Source organism: Camellia sinensis, chromosome 12 (assembly GCF_055761805.1).
Source record: "Camellia sinensis isolate YWXY chromosome 12, ASM5576180v1, whole genome shotgun sequence".
Classification (NCBI taxonomy): domain Eukaryota; kingdom Viridiplantae; phylum Streptophyta; class Magnoliopsida; order Ericales; family Theaceae; genus Camellia; species Camellia sinensis.
Window position 1 is genome coordinate 57,382,579 of NC_138972.1, and position 27,118 is coordinate 57,409,696.

The window sequence follows — 27,118 nt, forward strand, 5'->3', positions numbered from 1 at the left end:
TGTTTTTTGCTATGCCAAGCAAGAAGAGAATCCCCTAAGAAGAAGCAGAATCCCGTGGTGGAGCGTCGATCCGTAGGATCCCCAGCCCAATCAGCATCGGAAAAGGCACGTAGGTCAAGAGAGGAAGAAGCCGAGAAGTGAAGACCATGGAACAGAGTGCCTTTGAGGTAGCGAAGGATGCGGAGTAGAGCAGTATAGTGGGGAGTGCGAGGAGCCGACATGTACTGACTGACAATGTGAACAGCATAGGCAATGTCAGGACGAGTGACTGTGAGATAGACAAGACTGCCGACGAGCTGGCGATAAAGAGTAGCATCAGAGAGAAGAGTGCCATCGAGAGGAGTGAGACGAATCTGAGGATCAATCGGAGTAGAGGCAGTTTTGCAATCAGTAATACCAGCACGAGCCAGAAGATCGGATGCATATTTGGCCTGGGACAAATAGGAACCAGTAGAATCATGAGAGACTTCAAGGCCTAAGAAGTAGTTAAGAGTACCAAGGTCCTTCATCTCAAATTGTTGGTGGAGAAATTGTTTGAGGTGGAGAATACCAGCTGTATCATTACCAGTGATAATCATATCATCCACATACAGAAGAAGAAGAGTAGTACCATGAGCAGTAGTCCGTATAAAGAGAGCAGAGTCATAGGAACTAGAGGTGAATCCGAAGTCAAGAATGGTAGAACTGAACGTAGCAAACCAAGCACGAGGTGCTTGCTTGAGACCATAGAGAGCACGCTGTAGTTTGCAAACCTGATGAGGTTGAAAAGTGGACCCTGGTGGAGGTTGCATGTAGACCTCCTCAAGGAGATGACCATTGAGGAAAGCATTTTTGACATCCATCTGAAAGAGCCCCCAGTGGCGAGCAGTAGCAACAGCAAGTAAACTGCGAACAGATGTAAGCCGAGCAACAGGAGAGAATGTCTCCTCATAATCAATGCCGTATTCTTGGTTGAAGCCCTTGGCAACAAGACGAGCTTTGTAGCGTTCAATAGAGCCATCAGAATGTGTTTTGATTTTGTAAACCCATTTGCAGCCAATTGCAGTCTTGCCAGGAGGAAGATCAACAAGATCCCAAGTATGAGCTTTATCCAAGGCATGAAGTTCATCAGTCATAGCTTGCTGCCAAAGAGGATTAGTACAAGCCTCACGATAGGAGGTAGGTTCATAAGTAGAGAAGGCAGCAGATCCAACAATATAATCACGAAGATGGATAGGAGGTTGAGTTACCCGGCGTGGTCGACCCGGAGGAGGATCGGTGGGAGGAAGAGCCGGTGGAGAAGGAGGTGTGGTTGCAAGAGGTAGACCTTCAGGGAGAGCAGGCTGGACAGGATCAGAGGTGAGCACGGGCGTCTCGATGGAGGAGGAACCTGTATCAAAATCAGCAGAGAAAAGATCGATGGAAGGATCAGTAAATAGTGCAGTAGTGGAAAGGTCGGGTAAGTGAAAAGAGGATAACGAGGAAAACATTTGGTGTTCCCAGAAAACGACATGGCGGGAGATACGAAGACGTTTAGAGAGAGGATCCCAACAGCGGAAGCCTTTATGTTCAATGCCATACCCAAGAAAGCAACAAAGACGAGAGCGAGGTTCAAGTTTGGTGTGTTCATGGGATTGAAGTAGAACAAAGCAGGCAGAACCAAAAACCCGGAGATTGGCGTATGGAGGGGGAGTGCCATGCAGACGTTCAAAGGGAGTTTGATTATGGATGACAGGTGTAGGAGAACAGTTGATAGTGTAAACAGCAGTGAGGGCAGCTTCGCCCCAAAAGTTTTCAGGGCAGGAAGAAGAGAGAAGGAGAGCGCGAGTAGTGTCAAGAATGTGCCTATGTTTCCGTTCAGCGCGGCCATTTTGCTGGGATGTGCCAGCACAGGAACGATGAGGCAATGTACCATGATGCTGAAGAAAGGAAAGGAAATCTGAATCCCGATATTCCATAGCATTGTCAGAGCGAAAAATTTTGATGGTTTTGGAGAATTGGGTGTGGACCATTTGTGCAAAACGATAATAAATGTGTTTCAATTCAGACCTATGTTTCATGAGAAAAAGCCAAGTAAACCGGGAAAAATCATCAATAAAAACAACAAAATAGCGGGATCCCCCCATAGTAGTAGTAGGTGAGGGTCCCCAAATGTCCGAATGTATAAGATCAAAAGGTGCAAGAGAAACAGAAGTACTTTTATTAAATGATAAAGCAGGTTGTTTGGCCAGTTGACAGGGTATACAATCAAAATTATCGGGAATTACATGACCCAACTGTCCACTAGAAACCAAAGACCTTAAGCGATTAACAGAAATATGCCCTAAGCGACAATGCCAAAGATGAAAGGGAGATAATGATGAAGTAGATGTAGGAGCAGCAATTTGAGGAGAGGCAGGAACATGAAGGTGAATGAGTTCATAGAGACGTCCATGCTTACGGCCGATCCCAATAGTCTGCCCTGTCTGAGGGTCCTGTACCAAACAATCAGTAGCAGAAAATGTGACAGTTAGACCAAGTTCACATAATTGACCAATGGAAATAAGGTTTAAGGTAAGAGCAGGGATATGATAAACGTGAGGTATGGATAAAGAAGAGGTGGAAACAGTACCAACATGACGAACAGACATGAGAGAACCATCAGCAGTATGTATTGAGGGAATAGGAGGAGAGGAAGATAATGAAGAAAAAATAGTAGAACTGGAGGTCATATGATTACAACAGGCAGAGTCAAAATACCAAGAAGAGTTACCTGGAATGACAGACAAAGCAGTAGGAGGAGGTGTACCAGATGGGGAGAGAAGCTGTTTGAGCATGGCCTCTACATCTGTTGGAGAAAAGCGAGGGGTAGATGGAGTAGGTGACTCAGAGAACCCGGCAGAGGTGGCAGTGTCAGTGTGATGAGACTGATTCCCGGAAGCAGCAACAGCAGTGTGATGAGACTGATTGCCGGAACGGTGAAAGTTTCCCCGGGAAGAGCCACCGCGAGAGGAGTGGCTATTGGAGGATGAGCGAGAGGGATTGCGAAAACAATCCTGTTGCAGATGGCCAGGACCAAGTTTGTTGCAGTAGCGGCAGGATCTGACGGGGCAATGGACCAGGAGATGGGTTGAAGGCAGGCCCCGATTCTGACAGTAGAGGCAAGCAGTAGTCCGCTGGGGAAAGGATGGCCGGGACGGAGGAGTGGCAAGAACAGAGTCCACATGATGAGTTTGAAGAGTACCGAGACGAGTCTCCTCGGAGAGCAACTCAGAAATTGCTTGTTCAAGAGTGGGCAATGGATGGCGATGAAGCAGAGAGGCACGTACGGGCTCAAAAGATGAGGTAAGAGCCATGAGAAATTGCACCAACCTTTGCTGGTTGCGATGGATAGTAAATAAAATGGCATCTTCGGGGTCATGCCATGCTGGTTCGGAAAGAGCAAGCTGATCCCAAACAGAGTATATTTGCGAAAGGAAGTCATTAATGGACTGAGTGGATTCTTGGCGCATGCGGTGAAGTTGGTTCTGAAGTTGATATTGATGAGCAAGACCAGTAGTCTGGTATCGTTCTTTCAAAAAATCCCAGATGTCTTTCGCAGGAGTAGTTACAGAGTCAAGCTGAAAGCGGCCAAATTGAAGACTGATAGAGGTAATAGAGGTATTACGAAACCAGGTAATGATTTGGTAATTCTTACTGTCCCATTCCTCAAGTTGGTCTTCATAAGTAGCAGTATGAACAGGAGTTTCAGTAGTGGCACTGGCACTGTCTTTTACTGGTTTAGCCACATCCCCGGTGACAATTCGCCAGAGCTTCTTGCCTTTGAGGAAAGAGGACATAGCTTGGGCCCACAGAACATAGTTTGAACCATTTAAAATGACGGAAATGGGATGGGAGGCATCATGACGATCCATAATACTAGTTGAGTAGGGTTAAAGTAATAGAAATAGATCCGTAGGAGCAAAATTTGGTAAAACAGAGTGTACCAGTGAGTCCGGAAGGTCGAAAATAGCAAGGAAAGGTATGCTGGACAGAGATGATGTCAGCAATGATGTCAGCGGCGCACGTTAGCAGAGTGCAGGGAGGAGCACGTTAGCAGACAGGCAACGGCGCACGTTAGCAGACAGGCGCAGACGCGGCGCACGGGAGCTGGTTTGGCGCACGCGGGTGCACAATAGCAAAGCGGCGCACGGTACGCGTACGGTAGCAGGCGCGGCGTATGGGAGCCGCGGACGTGTGGGCGCGTGTGAGCGCGTGGCGGAAGTGAGCGACAGGAGTTGGCGCGTGTGCGCGCGTGTGAGAGTGGTGGCGGTCGTGTTGACGCGCCGAGGGTAAGGGCGGCGCGTGTGGGCGCGTGTTGGCTTTTCTGAGAACGGGCTTGGTGCCGTTGGACTCAGGAGAAAATTTCGAACAGGTTTATGCGCTCTGATACCATGAAAGATTAATTTGAAAAAGAAGCTAGAGAGCAAAGAGTGTTTCTGTATTGTGTGTTATATCATTACAAGAGAAAGGAACTCTCTCTTTATAGAGAGAAGCAATGTACATTGGATACCAATCCATTTCCACCGAAAGCAGAAAGAAAGCCAGCTATACAATTATCAATCAAGAAAGCTAGACAGCTATATTATTAACAAATTAACAATATTATATTAACACCAAGTATGACTACTTTTGCAAAGGCGTGAATGCAATTGAGCTCCCACAGTTGAACAATTTAAAACTCTTCAAGATGCCAAAACTCACAAGTCTTTGTGACCGAGATTCAATGACGACCATTCAACCGCTCTTCGACATCAAGGTACGCTTCTTTAATTGTTTATTGGCTTTTTGATGGCTTTCAATTTTAACTAGCAGCAACTCTTGAACTAGCAAATAATGCATCCAAAAAAAAGGCTGTAGATCCCATCCTACATTATGCTTGCCAACAAAATTATTATACTGTTAGAACTACATACCCATCTGAGAAGAAGACATAGACACTATTTATCTGATTCTAAAAATAAAAACTTCTTAGAGAAATGGGAAGAACAAGACACCCCCATTTTATAACAAATCATAAAAGCAAAATTGGATTTAGGCTGTCAACCCAAAGGTGCTTAGAAAACTAAATAGGCTTATCTTTTCTACATACATCATTGTGTTGATTATCCACTCATCTAAAGCTTAAATTCTTTAAAAAAATGGTAACTTTATTATTTGTATACTCAACATGCTTAACATGTGTGGCATGAACTGTTGTGCATATTCAATTGTTGACCACCCATGCATAAAAAGTTAAGTTGTTAGAGAATGGGATAACTTTTATAGTGTCATGCTTCTCTCACGTTCAACGTTAAATTTGAGAGAACTTGAGGGTTTCATGGAACCCACCATCGATCCTGTTTTAATGATCAAAACAGTTCATTTGTAGGGTCCTTCATATATATCATTCATGAAAAAAATTTAATTGGTCTTATAATCGTAACTTTTTCATTTTATTGTGTTTGTTTAAAAATAAATAAATAGTTTATTTTTAAATACATGTCATTCATTTTTTTAAGACATATAATAAAATAATGATGTTACAATTATTAAATCGACCTACTTTTTTATATAAATGATATGCATTAAAAGTCTTATAAAATGAACAATTTAAATCATCAAACGGGACCCGTGATGGGCCTCATAAGCCTCTCAAGTTCTCGCAAGTTTAGATTTAAGCTTGAATAAAACCCAACCAATCATTTATACGTAAGGTAGAGATTTCTCTTAGGAACCTTTAGAAATGTGTTATGTTATGTATCACTTTTAGCTTCTTAGAGGTTTGCCAAGTATCCTTCCTAGAGTTAAAAGAGATGTCTTTCTGTCTTTTAAGTTTTTTTCTCTTCCTTTGGCAATTTTTTATTTTATTTTATTTTTTTATCACTTCTTTCTTTTGTCTTTTATTCATCTTATGTAAATGCATTATTTTGTGTGTATCTTTTGAATTACTCCACCCTATATATTTATGTTTATTAATTTAATAACATGTAGAAGAAAACTACAAAAGTATAATAAAATAAATGTAAAATGTTGTTATACAAAAATAAAGACAAAAATATGACACACACACAAAAAAAAAAGAAAAAAAAAGAAAAGGGAAACGGAGAGGGGAGAGGAGGCGGAAATTTGACAATCTACTTATAGACTCGTAATGAGTCTTACAGGCCTCTCAAATTCTCTCAAGTTTATATTTAAACTTGAATGGAACCCAACCAATCATATATGCGTAAGGTAGGAATTTCTCTTAGGAAACTTTAGAATTGTGTTATGTGTCACTTTTAGCTTCTTAGAGGTTTGCCAAGTGTCCTTACTGGAGTTAAAGAGATACATTTCTATCTTTTAAGTTTTTTTCTCTTCCTTTGGCAATTTTTTTTTAAAAATTTTTTTGTAACTTCTTTCTTTTGTCTTTTATTCATCTTATGTAAATGCATTATTTTGTGTGTATCTTTTGAATTGTTCCACCCTATATATTTATGTTTATTAATTTTAATAACATGTAGAAGAAAACTACAAAAGTATGATAAAATAAATGTAAAAGGTTGCTATACAAAAATAAAGACAAAAATATGACACAAAAAAAGAGAGGAAACAGAGAGGAGGGAGGAGGAGAGAATTTGACAATCTACTTATAGACTCGTAATGAGTTCTACAGGCCTCTCAAATTCTCTCAAGTTTATATTTAAACTTGAATGAAACCCAACCAATCATACATAAGTAAAGTAGAGATTTCTCTTAAGAAACTCTAAAAAGGTGTCATGTGTCACTTTTAGCTTCTTAGAATTTTGCCAAATGTCCTTCCTAGAGTTAAAGAAATCGCTTTCTATCTTTTAAGTTTTTTCTCTTCCTTTGGCATTTTTTTTTTATCACCTCTTTCTTTTCTCTTTTATTCATCTTATGTAAATGCATTATTTTGTATATATCTTTTGAATTATTCCACCCTATATATTTATGTTTATTAATTTTAATAACATGTCGAAGAAAACTACAATTTTAAAATACTTACAAAAGTATGATAAATAAATGTAAAAGGTACTTATACAAAAATAAAAAGACAAAAATATGGCCAAAAAAAAAAAAAGTGGAAATAGAAAGGGATGAGAGAATATGACAATGTACTTATAGGCTCACGATGGGCTCCACAAGCCTCTCAAATTCTCTCAATTTTAGATTTAAACTTGAATAAAATCCAACCAATCATATATAAGTAAAGTAGAGATTTCTCTTAAGAAACTTTAGAAAGGAGTCATGTGTTCGAGTTTTGCCAAGTGTCCTTTATAGAGTTAAAGAGATGGCTTTGTATCTTTCAAGTTTTTCCTCTTGCTTTGTCATTTTTTTTTTTCACCTCTTTCTTTTCTCTTTTATTCAACTTATATAAATGCATTATTTTTTATGGAAAACTACAATTTTAAAATACTTACAAAAGTATGATAAAATACTTGTAAAGTTGTTATACAAAAATAAAGACCAAACAAAAAAAAAAAAAAAAAAAAAAAAAAAGGAAACAGAGAGGGACAGGAGAGAATATGGCAATCTACTTATAGGAGTACGTATATGAATAAACTTAGTGAATGATGTAATGCATAACTATTTGGTATATACATTCATATTTATTATTTAATAATATTTATATTTATAAATATAAAAATGTTATATTTAATTATTATTTGTAAATTTTAAATTATGTATATTTTTTGCACTCCCTTTCACGTGTGTGTGGCTAGGCTGTTCTCTATAAACAGGTCAAACACGTTATATTTATTATAAGATATTTTGCCTACTTAAAAAAAAAGGTGGACGTTGGAGAAAATATTACTCCCTCCGTCCCAAAATAATGGTCACTTTTGGGGAATCCAACTTTTTTTGGTAGTACAATTATTGCATTTGAAAAAAGTTGATTTTCCAAAATTACCCTTTTGATAGTACATTTTTTAGGAATATCAATATCATAATTGTACTTTTTATATTATTTATTAATTTAAAAGAAGGGCAAAATAGAAAATTTATATTATTTTTGTACTTGATTTTTGAAGAGGGACTAATATTTTGGGACAATGAAAAATGGAATAAGGGACTAATATTTTGGGACGGACAGAGTATAAGTCTTATAATTTTAACATAATTATACTAATATTTCTTAAATTAAATAAGCTAATGGACAAGGTGAAACTACAATTTTGCCCTTCTGCGTCATAATGAAATTTCCAATTTACCCCTATACATACAACCCTACCTAATCCATTGTCATAATCTGCTTCTTCTCTCTCCCTCTCTCTCTCCCTCTCTCTTTTTTTCATCAACAACAATGCAACTCGTCAATACCACTCCATTCCTCCGTCACCATTTTTTCTTTTTATCTTCTTCTCCATCAATAGAATGCACATATAGTCACAATTTCCATAACACATCCACCACCACCACCATTACTATGATCAACTTAATTCCTCCCCTTACCCTAACCACAATTGCCACTTCCCCCACCTCCAACCTCCCCTTCATCACCCAAATCAAACCAGAAAAAAACAGTACAAGAAAAAAAAAAAAAAAAGAAAAAAAAAAGAAGACCACATCTGTGTTTTGCCTATTATCATGCGAACCTTACTGGCCCATTGATAGATTGTATTTTAGTTTAATCTTTTAGTCTTAATGTTTTGTTTTGATTCTTTTAGCTCTCTATAAAGGTATTTATATTTTCCTCCATATCTCCTAGTATTGGAGGTTGATAATCACTAAATCTCTCCATGAAAGAAGTGGCCCGCCATTTCGCTAAATTTATCAATTGTTGGCCAAATAATTCTACGATAGTTGCCAATTGGTGCGGGGTTTGATTTATTTTATCACTAACAACCGCTTACCCTTGCCAAGACTAGTAATTCCCACTTGGTTGACTATTTTGGATTGTTTGACTATAATGTCTAGTCTGGTCTGACCCAAACGGACTATTTTGGCCTCTGGGTTGATTGTTTTGGCCACCTTTATTTTCTGACCATTACTTTCCTAACCAATTATTCGATTTTGGTCATCCATACTTTAATTTCTTTGTCCTGGGACTAGTTGAATGCCTCGACCTTTGGTTGTCTATCCAAATCATGTTTTAACTGGACATCATCTCCTTGTTTCCTTCCTTGTTCTAGCCATAATTAACACTTAGTGAGGTCTTACTGGGTATGCCAAAAAGGATTTGACTTAATTCAACATCCGAATGATAGAAAAGTAAACTTAAATATGCTAACAAGAATTGAATAATTCTTTTAGATTTAATTTAAGTCAAAAAAACAAGGTGTGTGTGTGTGTGTTTTTTTTTTTTGCTTAAAGGAAAATGACTTTTTCAACAATGTGTCAATTGATGAACCGATTAAACAGAGAATTGAGTGCAAGTAATTAAAGATTAGACATAACTGCTATTGATTGAAGAACAGCTCATTTTATTTTTTTTTCAATTAATAGAGGAGTAGCTACAAATATAAGAAATATTATATCAAATAGGCTACTACTAGCCCAACATTAACTAGAAAGTTAACAATCATCAAGCCTAAGAATCAATCACCATGTGCCTAACAACCACCACTAATTTGTTTTTTTAATAACCGGGTGTCCGGACCAGCTTACGCGCACCTCGACTAATCCCGGGACCCTGAAGTTAAGATCGGGAAAACCTCCAGTGGCCCCAAGGTTTGGAATGTTTGACCTTCGTGGGTTTTGAACTTGCAACCTCTTGGGTGGCAAGCCCTTTGGTTGCTTTCTCCATCCACTAGGCCAAACCCCTTGGGGTTAACAACCACCACTAGTTACATATAACTCTTATAATGGGAGAAAAATAAACACGACAAATAATTTAAACCTCTCTCCGTAGATGTTTAACTCAAAACCTTGTAGCACAAAGTGGTGCTACATAATCACTAGACTATAACCCCTTGGTTCATGTACTTTAATGGCGGTAATTTATTTATTTATTTTTTTTAAACTTTAAGATATTTAAAATTACAATGCAACATAAACAAGTTATTAAGATATTTGAAATCTTAGTAAACCAAGCACAAACTGACATATGGGGAAAAAACACTCACAAAACCCAAAACAACACTATATTTGGCTTCGTTACCATTTATTTGAGCTGCTTATAATTTATTTTATTCCGTGAGTCTGTATCAGATTATTTGGTACAACTTCTACTTATAATTCATTAAGCAAAAATAGTTTAAATAAACTAGAAAAAAAAAAATTAATTATCTGAAAGTTGAAGAATGAGTACTTTTGACTTCTATTTTTTTTTATTATCATCTTTTAACTTACAATAAATTATACCAAACAACGCATTTATATCTATTTCCACATCAAAAAATCAATTGTGTTTCTTGCATGATGGAATGTATGATTATTTTCCTTCTCCGTGGTTGTGTTTTCTCCCTCTGAGTTTATTAGGATTTGCTAATTTTCAATACTATCATTTTCCTTAAAAATTGGAAAATTTACAAGTGTAGTCCTTGTAGCCAAGATTGCCTACGTAAGAGCTAATGAAAATCTAATCATTTGATTCTTGATTTTGTTAGTATGTTCATATGGGGTTACTCAATTTTAGGACTACAAAAGAATCGGCACAAAGAAAGATTTGAGTGACTTCATATTTCCATATGCTTTCTTATTTGAATTCTTTGTTTCCAATCCTTTCTACAATTTTATAGAAGTTCTAAGACCACTATGGTTTTGGCTTTGACTTTAATTATTTGATTTGCAGATTGCATTTTTTAGCTTGAAGAAATTGCATCTTTCAAATTGTGTCGGTTTTCGAAATTTGTTCTCTCTTTCTTTGGCTACAAATCTTGTGCATCTCCGAGAGCTAACTATAATTAAATGCTCAACCATGGAAGAAGTAGTTGTTGAGGATGAAAATGAAATTATAGGTGAAGGAAGCAAAGGTAGAACTCCATTTCCAAAATTGAAGCACTTGGAACTCAATGATCTGCCATTACTATGGTGTTTTTCCGACATTGCGCATGAATGGGAATTGCCATTAGTGGAAAGTATCACTGTCATTAATTGCCCTAAAATGACAACATTCTCTCGTGAATTCATTCGCATCCCAAACATAGAGATTGTATTGTTGAAATGTTGGTCCACAGGTGAAAAAGTAGAAGGCATATGGACTGATGACCTCAATTGCACTATAAGAAAACAGATCAGAGGTACGTTGTCCATACTTCTAAACTTACTAATAGTGAATGCTAGAATTGTGCTTAAAGGTGCCAAACTAACGTAATTCAAAATTTGATAACAAAATTCGAATCGGATTACAGTTTTTCTTTTTTGGCAAAATAAGAACTTCATTTAGAGGAGCAAAATATATACTTATATACTTTCAAAAGTTGATAATAAAATTATAATTATTTTACTTAGCAAAGCTTGTGATCACATAATAAGCTAAACTGTCATCACCATGCTGTAAATAATAGCTTTTACCAAAAATTATAAGTGGCGGTGATGTTATTATTTTTTTGTTAGTGAAAAAGAAATTAAAAAATAAATAAATTTTTTGATGCAAAATCAAAGTTAATGAAGATTTTGATACCCAAGAGTAGCACATTAAAATTTAATAAAGATTTTTGAAATCTTGTAAGGGCCATGGCCTTCAGAGGGAGAGTCAAACAGTAGGTGTTAAGTTGTTAAACTTGCAGACAAGTTGAGACCTTTTTTTTTTTTTTTTTTTTTGTAAGTGGAAAACAAAAACCAAAAGTCTGCTCTCTAAAAACCTCCTCCCCAAGCCTCATTTTGGGTGGGCCGACCGGCCACCGCCTTTGGCTATGGCGGTCGGCTGGCCAGCCCTTTCCTGTGTTTGTTTGTTAGTTTTCCCTTTAATAAACTCGATTCCCCATTATTTTCCCACCTAGGTGTGCTTTGTCTGTTGCTGTAGATCTTATTTTTTGGTGCTTCGGTGCCCGCTATAGATGATTCATTGGGGTAGTGGTGTGCTGTTTTCATCAGAAATGCCTGGATCAAGAGTCAATATAGAGGAGGAGGTTGGTGTTGGACCGGCTTAAAGGACGTCCAGATTTGGTTAGGATCATCATTCGAGCGCTCTTTTGCTAGTAGGAGCTTGAGGGGTGAACTCTGGTTCAGATTTATGGAGAAGTATCGATGCTTTGTTTGGAGGGAAACATGAGTGTCGAAGTCGATCCAGATCTGTCTGGTTTTCATTCGAGCGCTCCTCTTCAAGTGGGAGTTTGAGGGGTGAACTTCATCCAGATGTATGAAGGTGTCTCAGCGGTTGTTCGGTGTTTGGATCATCATCTTAGGAGGTTTTGCAGCGGGTGTGTTCAGTGTTTGGATCGGATAATAAGTTGTGTTCCGACCTTATGGGTTTTCTTTTTTTTTTTTTCTTTTTTCTTTTTTTGAAGGTGCTCCGGACATGGAGTAGGGTGGTTTCGATGCAACACTGTTTGTTTAGAGAATTTATTCTAGAGCGAGGTGTTGTCCATGGGGGTGTTCGACAACTTTTTTCCAGTGTGAGTTTATTGTTCAGGTGTTTGCATAGAAGTTGGCCCTTAGGTATTGTCCTTGGATGTGTTTCGACCATAGTTTTCGGTCAAGGTAGTTTTTCCAACCATGGAGCTGTTGGCTATGGAGTTTTTCGGCCATGGAACGCTTTTGGTCGGATCAACGGAGCGTGCGGAATGCTTTCTGATACTATGGTATAGGGTTGTCAAGCGTGGCTCTTGGAATTGGTGGTGTGGGCTGTTGAAAAGACTTTAGTTTGGGTGGTGTGGGCATTGGGAGTGCAGCAGCATAGGTGAATAAAATATTTGGGTTGAATAGTAGAATGTGGCGTGTTGAAAAGAGGAGTGCAGTAGCTTGGGTGTTGAAAAAGAAAATTTTAGTTTGTTGAAAAAAAGAATGCAGGAGCAGCTTGGGTGCTTTGGCTTTGGTTTTGGTTTTGGGTTGTGTGGGTTGATTTTGTGGGGATTCATGTATTTTATTTTTTAGTTAAGTCCTTCTTAACTTTTTTTGTTTTTTAAAAAAAAAAAAATTGTGAGGTCAAGGGGTTGGTTGTATGGATGCGAGTAGCAGTAGTAGGGATAATTTGTACTTTCTGAATCTCTCTCGATACATGTCATCTTTCCGTACCTTTAATTTCATACTATTAATGAAATTTTTCTTTACTGACCAAAAAAGAAAAAAGAAAAAAGGGCCATGGCCTTCTTTGCCACCATTATGTTCTCCTTTGCCACCACAACCCACATTACCTCCTTCACTATCCCACCACCTCCACCTCTATCATCACTACCACCATCTAATCACCATTAAAAAAAAGAGTTTAAGAAAATAAAGAAGTTTGTGCGGTTCATTTATCTAATTTGTATTTAATTTAAGCCAATTTGCTTAAACCTATTTATTAAATAGGCGAATTTAACTTGAATATTTTCTTTTGAATTATTTCAACCTTTTGGAAATATCTGCTGAAAAAAAAAATGTATAATGATATGAAATTCAATACAGAGTGTATTTTTGTTATGAAATTTCATTAATCATATAATTTTGAGTCTAACTCGTCTCCAGTTCGAAATGATATAATTCCTTATAAACAATCTACAATAGGTTGGACCACAGGTTAAATTCACCTATTTAATAAATAGGTTCATAATTCCTTATAAGCAATCTCCAACCTATTTCCTTATAAACAATCTACAATAGGTAAATTTAAGCCAATTTGCCATTGTAGATTGTTTAAATTCACCTATTGTAGATCGTTTATAAGCAATAAGTTCATAATTCACCTATCTAATTCATATTTTTGTTATGAAATTTCAAGTTACAGTCACCTATTTAATAAATAGGTTCTTAATTCCTTATAAAAAACCACCAACCTATTTCCTTATTCTCAATATCGGTGCCTTCGCACATCTCTTCATTAATCATATGATTCCTTATGGACCACTATTGTAATTTGTTCAAGAAAAAACAATTATATTAACATTTTATCTAGAGTTCAGCATCTATTCCATTTATGATCAGACTAGAGAGATCTAGTCCTGCCCATTGTGGGCTCGCATTGGGTCGTCTAGACTACCTAAACCATTTACTTGGTAAGGCCTGTCAAGTACATTAAGGTTGATCGGATATTAATAGGCACTTAATCAAATTACATTTATTATCTCTTCCAAAATCATATAATTTATCGATTATTTTTTCTAAACAAATGTAATCTAATAATAAAGTGGCTATTGATATTTAAACAATTTAATTTTTTATATAAATAATATGTTCAATAGGTCTCACTAAACAAAAAGTTTAGATTGCCAAAATGGATCCAATAGGCCGGATTGGACCTTCCCAATGCCATCACGGATTGAAGTGGAGTAATTCTCTCTTCTTATTTTTTTTTCATGCTAAAAATAATGTATATATAAAGCATTGATAATGAAGCATTTCATGTAGTCACCCAAAAAACAAAAGCATTTCATGTTGACTTTAGCACCAATGAGGATCCCAAATCAAGTTTCTGAGTTCAGGTGTCAGTTTAAAAATCTCATGGTTAAGCTACTATCTCCCATATCCTGTAATCAATTTTTTATGTTATGTTTGGATTTTCAGAATTTATAAAGGATAAAAAAAATTTGAAAAGGTATAACTTTTATTTCATACATCTTATGGTTAAGCTACTATCTTCCATATCCTGTAATGAATTTTTCATGTTATGTTTGGATTTTGAGAATTTATCAAGGATAAAATAAATAAATTGAAAAGGTATAACTTTTATTTCATACATTGTTCACTTCTTATTTTTTTGGTTTTATGAATTTATAATTCAAACCCAACATTAGAAACTCTCCATTAATTGCCAACTTTCAATGGCCAACAATTCCACCCAAATAAAACTAATTGGTATTTTTAGTGTTTGCATTTTTGTTCATCTATTTATATTTTTCATTTTTTTTATATATGTAATCTTTTACAATGTTTCAAAATCATCAATTTTGGTAGAGATTTTTATTTATTTTATTTTTTTGGAACTAAAATATTGGTAGAGATTTGAAAATAAATAAATAAAAAAATGCAAAAGAAATGGAGACAAAATTTTACTCATATTTTATTCACCTTTTCTTTCCCTTCAAATTTTTGTCCAAATCCATGATTAGCTGCATCTCCTTTACACCCCAAACCTAGCTTTCGAGTGGACTATCAATTGTTCTTGAATATGTTCCTTTTATTATTCATTATTACTTTTTCATTTTTGTTTATTCATCAAGAGCTTGTCTATGAACATGTATATAATGTATTTCCTACAGCAAAAAAGGAAGTAGAACTGTAGCAGCAACAACAGCAAGAAGTACATTTTGTTTTTGCTCGTCTAGCAAGAAGTAAGTTTATCTGTTTTTTTCTTTCTATTCCATTCATGTTAGTAGTTTGTCTATAAACAATTATTTATTTTTCCATTTTAAATTTGTTTATTTTTTTTTTTTTTTTTTTTTTTTTCGGTGTGTGTATATCTCTTGTAGCGTGAAGGAGGAGCATGAGGAAGATGGAAGATGACGATGACAATGACAATGCCGAATAATGCAGTTATGAATTTCTCTAAACATTTTAGTAAGAAGTTTGTATTAAAAATATATATTTCTTCTACATTATTATACTACGTACCAAGAGAAGAATAAGTGTGTCTTAAGCCTAATTCAAACAAATTGTCTGTTCACAGACTTGCATTATATTTCTCATAATAAAGGGTTAAATGTAATAATTCTATTAATTGGGTTTTGATAAACATTTGAGGGTTGTTTGCTTTAACTCTATTTATGAATATATTATTTGTTTCATTTGTTAGCGAGCTTGATATATATTAATGATCACATTTTTAACAATTTAAACTTTTGAGACTCATGGTGTGTGAGCATTTAGGTTGAGAGAGATTTTAGCTACTGTTTGCATGAAGAAATTACACATGAAAGAGGGAAAGAACTACCGTGTGTATATATATATATATATGTGTGTGTGTGTGTGTGTTTGTGTCACTGCTGGAAAAATGACTTTTAGCGGCGTTTTAAAAACGCCGCTATATGTATGAAAAACGCCGCTAATTCCTTTAGTGACGCTTATCACCAAACGTCGAGGACGCGGCCGTCGCTATAAGTTTATGACGCTTTAAAAACGTCGTAAAATTAGTATAGGCGGCGTTTTTAAAAACGCCGCTAAATGCGATAAATAATGATAAAATGACATCATCCAATATTTAGCGACGTTTTTAAAACGCCGTGATAGATTTTTTTATTTTAAAAAAATGTCCGTTGGCACTGTAGTGGCGTTTTGAAAAAACGCCGTTATAGCTCTTTTTTTAAAAAAAAATTGTTCTGAATCTGTTATATTTAACTAAAAAACATACCTTTAATAAAGCTGAAAAATAACAATAATATGAATAAAATTTTACAACTACTTCAATATATTGACTAAATAAACATTACATGATTGTGTCTGAACCAAAATCAAACAACAAACACAATCAAAAAATAAAAAGAAAAAATAGGTTAAGTCATTTGCTTGCACATGCAGATGCAATGGAATAGTCAAGCATATTACACATCATTACACTGCAGAATAGGGATTCGTATTCAATTAATCATAATAGGTTCATGTACAACAAAGACAATTTTGAGCAGGATACATTCCCAAATCCCAGTCAACACAAAGGAATGCAGAGAGCCCGGTGAACAAACAATTTATGCTACTTCAATATATTGACTAAATAAACATTACATGTTTGATGGTTTCCATAACGATTCCCCTTGCAGTAGAAATTTTCTTCCTCCTCTTGATGATTTCAATCGAACAAACAATTTCTCAAATATCCCATTAAACAACTTCCCACATTATCATCTAGCTTTGAGTCAATCAAAAGAACAAAACTAGAGTAATGCACACCAGGTATATTACAAGTAAAATGTATTCTATAAGCTTGAAAAACAGTGCCATCGGGTTTTAATCCCCATGTTCCAGAGAGTGCATGGACACAGGTTGTCCCATGCAATTCCTTCCTTTTTGTTGTTCCTAAAGACAACACAAAGAAACACAAAATAGCTTTAACACACAAGATGATAAACATATTAGCAAAGATAGATAACTAAAAGCTCAACAGCCCAGCCTAAGCGTACATATGGGCTATCATCCAAGGTGCAATTTTTTTAAAAACCAGTAAACACCCTGCAAACAACATTGAAATTGAGAAGAAAACCAAAACAAACTGAATGGTGTAACAACTTGCAAAGGCATCAACCATTACTAATGCTATCTACTCTAGGGTATGGAGGATGTAGCATCAATGCTTTATCATGTCTGTACATATACTAGCAAGTACAAGCAGATGGAGGTGTAGTTGAACTTTATTGTTTTGAATTGAAATGCTAGCTAACAGTTTGCTAACCAGCACTAACATCTCACTAGATTTTTCTATTACTGCTCAACTATCTACTAGAGTCAGATTTTGACATACTAGTGCATGTCAGTGCTCGATTTTACAAGCCATGTCATTAGTGGTGGATATGTAAAATGAAGTGATATGTGATGCACATTTAGTAATTACTATGATGCAGAAAGAACGACATCAAGCTTGAATTCTAGAAAAGAATTCAGTTGTACTTTCGTGTATCATCTATAATCCCTAGGGTTCTTCAGTTGCAAAAATTGTCAAATTTATTCTATATAGGCTTAAATTATGACTCCTAAGCAAATTTCAGGTTGAAGCATATGGGAGCTGACCTGAAATTAATAGCAATAACTTACAGTTGTAACAATCTTTGATAATCTCCAATATTGGATGTGATAGATCCAGAAATATTGTTATTCCTCAGAATTCTGCAAGACATGAAACCACATGGTTATATTAGTTTTGTACAAGAGCAATTAAGGAGCATGAAAATGAAAAATTAAAACAGAATAGATTTGCCAGCAATAACCATATCGCCTTACAAGAGATTCAAAGACTTCATATCCTTAAGAAACGCCAATGAAGAACTTCCATTAGATAAATCACTTATCCTTCTAGATGAGCATGGGTATGTTATAAAAGAGAAGACTAGCTTTATTGATATGCTAAGATAAAGCTAACAAATCAACCACTCTTCCAACTCTAACCCAGATCCGATACTCTTATCAGCAACCCAAATCACTGCAGAGATTAAAGTTCATGAGTTTGCATCATCAAGTCTAGTGTGTAAAATGATTAAACTTTGATCATAGTACAGAAACAACTAAAATGGGAATTCAATGACACTAAGAGCACATACTCACTGATTACCATTAATAGCTAAAGAATTTCCCACTAAGAAGGAACTAAGAAAACCAATCAACATCCACAAAAATAAAAAAACAAAAAAGAAAACTAAATTACGCATAGAAAAGTGGGATTTGTGTATGGGAAGGGAAAAGTGGGATTTGTATATGGAAAGGGAAAAGTGGGATTTGTAATGGCTGCAAGTTATAATTTTTAACTTGACCAATCCAGGAAATGCATCAACCAAATGCAAAAAATTATTTCATTTAAGAAAACAGAACAAATCCTGACTTCAATGTTTCAAAACAAGCACCCAAGGAATAAGGTACTCACCTGTATAAATGTCGAAGGACCCCCAAGAATATCAAAATACTTCTTAAGCCGCTCAACAATCTGTTTAAAGGAAAAATAAACCATTAGCACTGGTGCAAGTAAATTTAGTGACAAAAATCAACTTTTTTTAGCCATGACATCATCCACAAGAACTTTAATGTTTGGTTAATAAAAAAATAAATTTGTGCCCGCATGAAATAAAAATGTTTAAAGTGAGTACACCATAAAAAACCAAATACAATGAAAACAAATCCATGTCTGAATGATAATTATTAAAACAAATCATCTTGCATTTACTTTCAAGACATTGATCGACAACATAATTCAATACCGAGAATGGTAACCAAACATGCTCCAAACATGCTCGAACTATTTACCTCTGATTATCTGATCACTCACATGTACTCATGGATGATCCTTCAGAAAAAACATTAAAAAATAAAAAAAATAAAATCATCAAATCATCCTTGGGTTTCCTATAAGAAAATTAACACAGCTTCCTCATTTTCTTACCTTTGCTTCGCCCCTTGCGGCTGCCAATTATGAGAATGGAGGATCATGTCAGAACTTTTTTGTGCAAATACTGCAGAAAGAGCAGTCAGCACATAGTGTACCCCAGGCTCCAACACCCCACATTGGCAGGATCAACAAATAAAACTACATCTAATATATAATTTTGAAAAGGCTATGCCTCTCTTTAGGCAATTCTCTATTGCTTTAATCAGCATTTAACTCAGAAAAGTTTATTCAATAGAAATATTTTCACCTAAAATTACAGTTAGATAAAATAATACATGTATTGTAATATGACAAGTATACTCACATCCCAATGGCACCAAACTTTCATGGTTAGTGCCCCCACACCTAAAATCAGCCAGTAGGAAGCAATGCAGCCACTAGATTTAAGTAACTCAACTACAGGTTAATGTTGCAAGTGTATACATCCAACCCAATCCGAGATATGCAAAAATAAGTTATGCGGTTCTCTAGTCAGGCTGATTTCTTGAGTGATAATCAAATTACAGAATTCTTCAATATTTTCAAACACTATGAGAAACATGAAATATGCCATGCATAGAACTGTAGGACAGGTAACATAGCCTACATGTCATGTTGGGGTTCTGGGGAGGGGAGGCAGGAGGATTATATAGCACAGCAGTTGAACATAAAGCTTTAACCAAATGACAAACCCACCTCAATTGCATGAATCGCAGCTTTGATTGCTTGCAACTGTGATGATAGAACTTTATGATTAGGAAACATATGAGTCTCTCCATTCTCCCTACATGTGGCAACGTGAATTGTATATCTTTCCTCCAGGTCAAAATCAAGCTCAAATGTAGTATGGCAAGTCTTACAGTGCTTCTCATCTCTCCAATACAGATCACGACAACACACCGTTAATTTTACTTCAAGAAAATTCCTTTTTCAAAAGATTTTCTATCAAAATAGAAAGATTTCTATCAGAATGAAATAGATGGAAAATGAGAAACAATGATTTATATGGATGATAAAATCAAAACCGGGAGAGAATTCTAAGAAAAGTCATCAAATCTTCGCATAAATCTTCACAAAGGAATATTAATTACATATATATATATATATATATATTATTCTTTCTTTGAAACCCTACTTCAATTTTGTGAACTCACAAAACTACAAAAAGAAGAAGAAGAAGAAGAAGAAGAAGAAGAAGAAGAAGAAGAAGAAATAAACAAATAAAAATATAGGAAGAAAAAAAAAATTACATAAAAATTCTGCAACAATATCAAACTTGATGCATTTCTAAATATATAATGAAGTCTCTCTCATGGACAGATCAGAATGTGTATGTTTAAATGAAGACCAGATTCAGAAGGGGGGGAAATGGGCACTGTTCTTCATCATAAAGAAGTTTGTGTATGTGTTGTGTATTTGTGTGTGGTTGGAGATGAGATGACTAACCAGTGACTAATGCAGTGAGTTGAGCTTGAGAAGAAGGGAGTAAGAAAGAACAATCTTGTTGAGTAACTTGCTCAGCTGTTGAGTTTGATCCATATCCACTTGGGCCTGCAACACCTGCCAAGTACCTCAGTGTTTTCTTCATCAGGACACAAAACTTGCAATCTCTCTCACCCGACAAACAACAACTGCAACTATAGTAGGAAAAAGCACTCTGACTCTGTTAGTTTAACAGTTGCTGATAAAATGAGCATATTTGAAATCTAAAAACTCAGATGAAATCTAAAGACTCACATAAGAAGGGCCTTTTAACTGCTCCTTCCTGCTCAATGTTCTATCTTGTTGTGTGTTCATAAAGAATTGGTAATTTGCCTCGGTAAGCTAGCTCCCAACATGGAGTAAAATGTTACTATCAATGTAAATGACTGCCTGATTAATCATTAGGATTGATTGGACAAAAGTGGAGATGCAATTGCCCAATTTCATTGAGAAAAAAGAAAAAGAAAAATAAGGATCATGAACTATAGGGCAAACCACATTCAGTTTAGTGAGTAAGCGAAGGGAAGATGTGGAAGTAGGATAAAGGTGTTATTTACCTTTTGCTTTAATAGTATTAGTACTACTGTACTACTAGTACTAGTCTACTGCTGCTGCTACTATAATGTTTCACTGTTGTGTTATAGTTTCTCACTACTGAATATATTTCAAGTCTGATTCATGCAACTCTGCACACCGGTGGTTCTTGATTTAGATGAGACTCTAGTGTGTGCTTATGAAACATCTAGTTTAATGGTTTATTTTTTCTTATTGGCAAAAGAAAATTCTTTATTAATGAAACACGAAGTATAGAATACAAAAGCAACATTAATAAAGAGAAGTGAATGCACAAAATATCATAAGAAAGCAAATCCATCCCAATTAGATTAACAATGAAAGAAAAAAAGAGTACTAGCCAGAAATAGTAGAAGAAGAAGAACTAACCTAAAATTAGGGGTGTGGTGGACCTTCCTCTTCCTGCAATTGATGTAATGTTGCAGCCCAAACTCATGAAGCTCAGATGGTTGGCTGGGGACCTTGACCCTCCTGTTGGCAAATGCATTGACAATGACTCTAACCATGTCTTCACCTGGGCTCTGTCTTCCTAACCTTGTGCCTATAAGTAGGAACACCAATGTAGAATATCAATAAGGACACAATGAGTCCTACTGTAGGGACACCATACCCTAAACCCCAACCCAAGTTCTCTTGAATGTAGACAAGCCCAAGGGTGGCTACGAGTCCACCAATGAAGGAGCTGAACGTCCACCAATTGAAGAAAGAGACCTTGAGCTTCTTCTCATGGGGGTTGATGTCATCAAACTGGTCTGCACCAAAGGTGGAGATGTTGGGTTTTGTTCCACCAGCACCAACTGCTATGATGTAAAGAGCTGAGTACTGTTTGGGATGATGAGGCCTTGCATACCCCATTTGTGCATGTTGGTTTCCAAAATTTAATTGACACTGACATTGTCAGAAGTACCATTCCCTGTAGTTGAGATCATTTTAAATGACTTGGTTGGCTTTACTATCAAGAAGGCCAAAGTGAAATAAAAATTGAATACATGTACAGCCATAAATGATAAATGTGCAAAAATTGTCTTGTTATCTGGCATTACAATTATAGTTTTAAATAATAGTATTGAGATATTAGTTTTGGCTGTACAATTAAATATCAAATAATATCAAACTTATATATCAGATCAGTATCAGAAGTTAAAAATCCTAATACAGCTGATATTTAAAATCCTAGTCACAACATCAAACATATTCCCACTAATTCTAGTTGTCTAAATCAGCAAAAGTGAAACCTAAGCGAGGTCTCAACTGTCCGTCTTCCTAAGGAGGTTGATCTGAGAAAGTGAGCCACCGAGCGAGGCTTCACCTTTCCATCTTCTGACCCAATGAAATGGACTTGAGGCTTAATTTTGTTTATTTAATTGATTGGGATCAAAATTAACAAGATGGTTTAACACTACTGAAAATGCACTCCGACAATAGCTTGCTAGTTTGTTCCAATGGAATTGAAGAAATTGGTTGGTATATATTTTCATGAAATAAAAAAGAGAAGAGAACTTTGTTTGGGCTATCACCTATGTGAGCTTGCAGAAGATATATGTATACATATATCGTTTGAAAATTACAATTTTACTTAAAAAGGGAAATTCTTGGTAAACAATTAAGGAGAAAAAATGGAAAGAAAATGTCTAGAAAAAAAAAATTAAAATCAGACTACATGCCATTGCAACAATTCAACAACTATCATAAATAATATAGACATTCTTTCTAGTAATGATTCTGCCAAATGCAACGGTTTTTATGGTTTTCATTGATGAGTACAACTGTACAAAATTCATATCACTTTCAATCAATTGAAAATCATTTTCATTTTTCTGTCAACTCAAGCATTAAAGTAAAAACCACTGTATTAGCTTATTAATACAAATCATGTGGACGAGATATTTATAGATCATTTCTTGATGATAGTATGATCAAGAAAGCCAAGCTAGAGCATGGACAACTGAACAATCCACATTAGCTGAATAACAAGAATATATTTCTACAAGGAGGACAATTTCTCCCCAGTTACATAAAATGGTGATTTATTGTTTGGGTCGATATGATCTTGAGATTCATATTGCCTTCAACACTTTCTTTATCCAGTCATCATCTAACAGTTGATCCAAAGACCACATTTGTCGAATGAAGAAAGTGCTAGCTAGAGAGGATCATCTTCCATGATCTTGGTATTGGATTAGTAATCCAACATAACACGTAATTCAATGTTTGGCTATGAAAATTGGGTTTTGAACTAATAATTCATTTAGACATGGTATTGCCCATATGGGTAGAATTCCAAGAAAAGGGTGAGATAAATCAAACAAATCACTAATTTGAAAATTCAGGATCATTAAATCATCTTACAATTATCTCATCAGTATCAAAACCAAAATATGAATCAAACATTGAAGGAAGCTAGATAGAACATGATCTGAGCCATTAGAAACGCTATAATGCAAAAAATAAATAAAATAAAATAAAAAATTTATAGCATCATTCATTCAAGAAATCAAACAAGACCAGAATTCAATGCTCCGTTTGGTTCCTAAGTAAACAAAAGAAAACAGGAGGTTTACATCTTAAAATTTTCTCATTTTCATTCATTGTGAACCAAGGGAACAAGAAATCTCAAGAATTTAACCGTTGGCCTTTTTTCTTTATATTTTCCAAGAATCAAATTCAACGTGAAAATAACCATTTATAAGATTCCAAATGTATTTTACTTTTCATTCCTCTGTTTTTCTCAGCAAACAAACAAAGATGATTGTGCGAACAATGCCAAAAGTGATGGAATCTAAATTACCTGTAAATTGAAATCTGTAAATAACGCTCCAAATTTGTGGCTGATCTGATGAAACCAATACAAAGAGAAACACACAAAGAGGCAGAGAGAGAGCATTAATAATTTCAAGATTAACTGTTGTTATGATGCTAAAAGCCTTCCTCTTATTTTATTCAGTCAATATAATTTCCAACTTGATCAAATTACATGATATAGTGAGCTTAAAAGCCTTCCTATTATTTTATTCGGTCAATAATATTTTACGTTATCAGTTTGCAGAAAGGATGCAAAATGTTTTTGGAACTCTCTAGTTGACATGTTGATTTGCAATGCCTTGGCCAATAAGACCACAAATAGAGCGAGAGAGAGAGAGAGAGAGAGAGAGAGAGAGAGAGAGAGAGAGAGTACAGATTAAAGTTCAGATCTGAGCTTCTGGAAATCACTGATTCTCTGAATCTCTGCAAATGAGGATCAAGTAAGAATGACTTAAAACATTGATTTCATAGATCTAAAGAGAGAGAGAGAGAGAGACGGTGGAGCTCGACCTTGCCAGTGCAGATGGTGTTGTCGATGGAGCTTCAAAATCGCTTCGATCTGAATCTTCGATGGAGTTTAGATCTGAATATTCGATGGAGCTTCGAAATCGCTTCGATGGAGCTTCGATCTGAATCTTCGATGGAGCTAAGAGAGGGTTGAGAGAGAGAGATGTGTGCGTATAAGGGTTGAGAGAGAGAAAGGGCTCAGATTTTAAAATGGAGCTTCGATCTGGAGCTTCGATGGAGCTTAGAGAGGGTTGAGAGAGAGATGTGTGCGTATAAGGGTTGAGAAAGAGAAAGGGCTCAGATTTAAAAATGAAGCATCGATCTGGAGCTTCGATGAGGGTTGAGAGAGATGTGTGCGTATAAGGGTTGAGAGAGAGAGAGAGAGAGGGGCTCAGATTCAAAATGTGCTTAAAAAAAAGCGCGTGTCTACCGCATTTGGAGGCGCTTCCAAACGCCTCCGATTATAAAACGACGTAGTTTTATTTTAAAAAAATATGCGGCGTTTATAAAACGCCGTTAAATATTAATAACAGTGACGTTTAAAAAAACGTCGTTAAAAAAACGTCACCATATCTCCTTTTTCCTGTAGTGTGTGTGTGTGAAAAAACGAACTATTTATATGCAAAGTAATTTTTTGAAAAGGATGAAAAGCTATGGAGAATGGAAAGAATAAGGAAGTGGCAAATGTTGCCGAGGGCTATATATGGTGAAAGGTATTTGTGATTCAATGTGGTAAATTGTATAGTAGGGTTGAGATGGATGGTTGTGATGGGGTGGATGGTTGATAAAGAATCTGCTGCTACTGGCTCATCTGTTAAGTCTCAAGACCAAGCAGTTCAAGAAGCTCAACCAGCTCAGCCCTCAACTGTTGCACCTGCACGTGTATCTCTAATCAGTTAGTTTTTTAGAGATATTAATCAAAGCTGTTATGTTGTTGTTATGTTGTTAGAACAGTTAACTAAAGATGGTTAGGTAGTTATAAGTCAGGTTAAGCTTAGGTTAAGATTGCATAACACTTGTATAAAAGCATTGATGTAGTCACTAATTGTTGTATTGAAAATTAAGATTAACATCTTCTATATTCTCTTTATGGTATCAGAGCTATAGGCTCTCACGAGCATCTGAAGAGTTCATCAATGGCTTTCACCATTGCTGTAGCTTTATCTTCTTCTTCTTCTTCTTCTTCTTCTTCTTTTTCTTCTTCTTCTTATGTCTCTACATCATTACCTTCAAATCTGACTTTGTTAATCTCAAATCTTAGTGCATTTGTCACTACAAAGCTTGATTTTTCAAATTACATAGCGTAGAAGAATCAACTTCAAAACATTTTGAAGGCAACAAAGCTTCTCGGTTATGTTGATGGATCTGAGGTATGTCCTTCATCCACTGTGCTTGATTCATAGAGTCTTGAAGTCTTGAATCCAACTTACACTCTGTGGAATACTATTGATGCTCATCTGCTGAGCTGTATCACTACTACACTATATCCCTCTATTTTCACATCTGCAATTCATTGTCAATCAAGTCATGAAGTCTGGATTGCTTTGGCCAAGAGATTTGCCTCCATTTCTAGGTCTTATATACATCAATTAAAGACTAAATTGAGTAAGATCACTAAGAAAGGAGTTACAATGGAAGAATATTTGAATCAATTCAAAGTGATAGCTGATTAACTTGTTTTAGTGTATTCACCTGTTAAGGATGAAGATCTTATTCTTCTAATTTTGAATGGTTTGCCTGATGAATACAATGCCTTGAAAACTACTATACGTGCTAGATCAGGACTTCTCTCTTTAGAGCAACTGTGCTCTCTACTTTGTTTGGAATCTATTCATGTAGAGGCTTCTCTTAAGCACATGCAACCTGCCAAAACTCCAGGTCTTTTTGCTTACAACACACATAGAGGCCATTTTTCTAACAGAGGAGGTCATAGAGGCAATTATAGAGGCAGAGGTAATTTCAGAGGCAGAGATAGAGGCAGGTTTCGAGGAGGTCCAGCTCATCAATCTGGTTATTCTCAGAGAGGTAATAGCTTCAGCACTTTTTAGTGGGGCAAACAAGGCTATAATAGCTACAACAACAACAACTATGCTCCTGCAAGTAGTTCGTCTACTTCCTCAGTGATCTGTCAAATCTGTGGCAAGTCCGATCACATTGCCCTAGATTGTTGGCATAGGATGGATATAACTTTTCAGAATGATCAGCCTACTGGTTCTTAGACCTCACAAAGTTCAAACCACTCTAAAGCATATATAACATTTGCTCCATTCTCCATCACTAATGTCAATTGGTTTTTAGACCCTGGAGCTACTAATCATGTGACTAATGATCTTAATCATCTCTCCTTCTATCAACCTTATCAAGGACATGAGCAAGTAGCCATTTGTGATGGATCCACTCTTCCTATTGCTCATACTGGTAAAGGTCTTCTTCTTACACCTTCATTTCTCTTTCATCTTACCAAAATGCTCTATGTTCCTACTCTTTCTTCCAATTTGCTTTCAGTTCATCAACTGACTAAAGATAACCATTGTACTATTACATTTGATGAGCATTCCTTTCTCATTCAGGACAAGGCTACATAGCAGATTCTGTATAAAGGCTTCTATTCTCAAGGACTTTACCCTTTCATCTTATCTTTAACTGCTATTGTGCCATCTTCTTCACTTGTTGTTGTGCCTTATTCTTCTGTTG

The 27,118-nt window shown here is 35.8% G+C and overlaps 2 protein-coding genes across 16 annotated transcripts; one reads left to right on the forward strand and one right to left on the reverse strand.

The window, feature by feature from the left end:
* The first annotated feature begins 1,356 nt into the window (after nucleotides 1-1,356).
* LOC145803587 (uncharacterized) lies at nucleotides 1,357-15,703 on the forward strand. The gene is made up of 5 exons (XM_082896898.1): nucleotides 1,357-1,410; nucleotides 4,619-4,756; nucleotides 10,712-11,159; nucleotides 15,258-15,329; nucleotides 15,468-15,703. The coding sequence occupies exons 1-4, from the start codon at nucleotides 1,357-1,359 to the stop codon at nucleotides 15,278-15,280; spliced, it is 663 nt and encodes a 220-aa protein (XP_082753024.1). The 3' UTR covers nucleotides 15,281-15,329; nucleotides 15,468-15,703.
* An 838-nt stretch (nucleotides 15,704-16,541) lies between these two features.
* Nucleotides 16,542-25,025, reverse strand: LOC114317827 (uncharacterized). Of its 15 annotated transcripts, XR_014346450.1 has the most exons (12): nucleotides 24,428-25,025; nucleotides 24,291-24,340; nucleotides 23,904-23,948; nucleotides 21,485-22,028; nucleotides 20,507-20,697; nucleotides 19,757-19,932; nucleotides 19,076-19,145; nucleotides 18,940-18,979; nucleotides 18,563-18,622; nucleotides 17,926-18,124; nucleotides 17,740-17,811; nucleotides 16,542-17,007 (listed from the first exon to the last, which is right to left on the reverse strand). XR_014346450.1 is itself a non-coding variant. In XM_082898675.1 (9 exons), the coding sequence occupies exons 4-9, from the start codon at nucleotides 21,600-21,602 to the stop codon at nucleotides 16,908-16,910; spliced, it is 552 nt and encodes a 183-aa protein (XP_082754801.1). In that variant the 5' UTR covers nucleotides 21,603-22,028; nucleotides 23,904-23,948; nucleotides 24,291-24,340; nucleotides 24,428-25,025; the 3' UTR covers nucleotides 16,542-16,907. The 15 variants fall into 15 exon arrangements, 10 of the variants coding, with proteins under 10 accessions (XP_082754801.1, XP_082754798.1, XP_082754797.1 ...); XR_014346449.1 differs by lacking the exon at nucleotides 17,926-18,124; XR_014346448.1 differs by lacking the exons at nucleotides 18,940-18,979; nucleotides 19,076-19,145.
* Nucleotides 25,026-27,118: the final 2,093 nt, after the last annotated feature.

Bases quoted from the DNA above. Each gene is read 5' to 3' on its own strand.
- LOC145803587 (XM_082896898.1), top strand. From the start codon at position 1,357: ATGGAGGAGGAACCTGTATCAAAATCAGCAGAGAAAAGATCGATGGAA. The intron at 4,757-10,711 runs GTACGCTTCTTT...TTTGATTTGCAG, and splicing joins AACCGCTCTTCGACATCAAG to ATTGCATTTTTTAGCTTGAA. The intron at 11,160-15,257 runs GTACGTTGTCCA...TATTTCCTACAG, and splicing joins TATAAGAAAACAGATCAGAG to CAAAAAAGGAAGTAGAACTG.
- LOC114317827 (XM_082898669.1), bottom strand. From the start codon at position 21,621: ATGGTTAGAGTCATTGTCAATGCATTTGCCAACAGGAGGGTCAAGGTC. The intron at 19,935-20,506 runs GTTAGTCATCTC...TCTGTATTGGAG, and splicing joins ACTCACTGCATTAGTCACTG to AGATGAGAAGCACTGTAAGA. The intron at 17,812-18,562 runs GTGAGTACCTTA...CATGTCTTGCAG, and splicing joins GTCCTTCGACATTTATACAG to AATTCTGAGGAATAACAATA.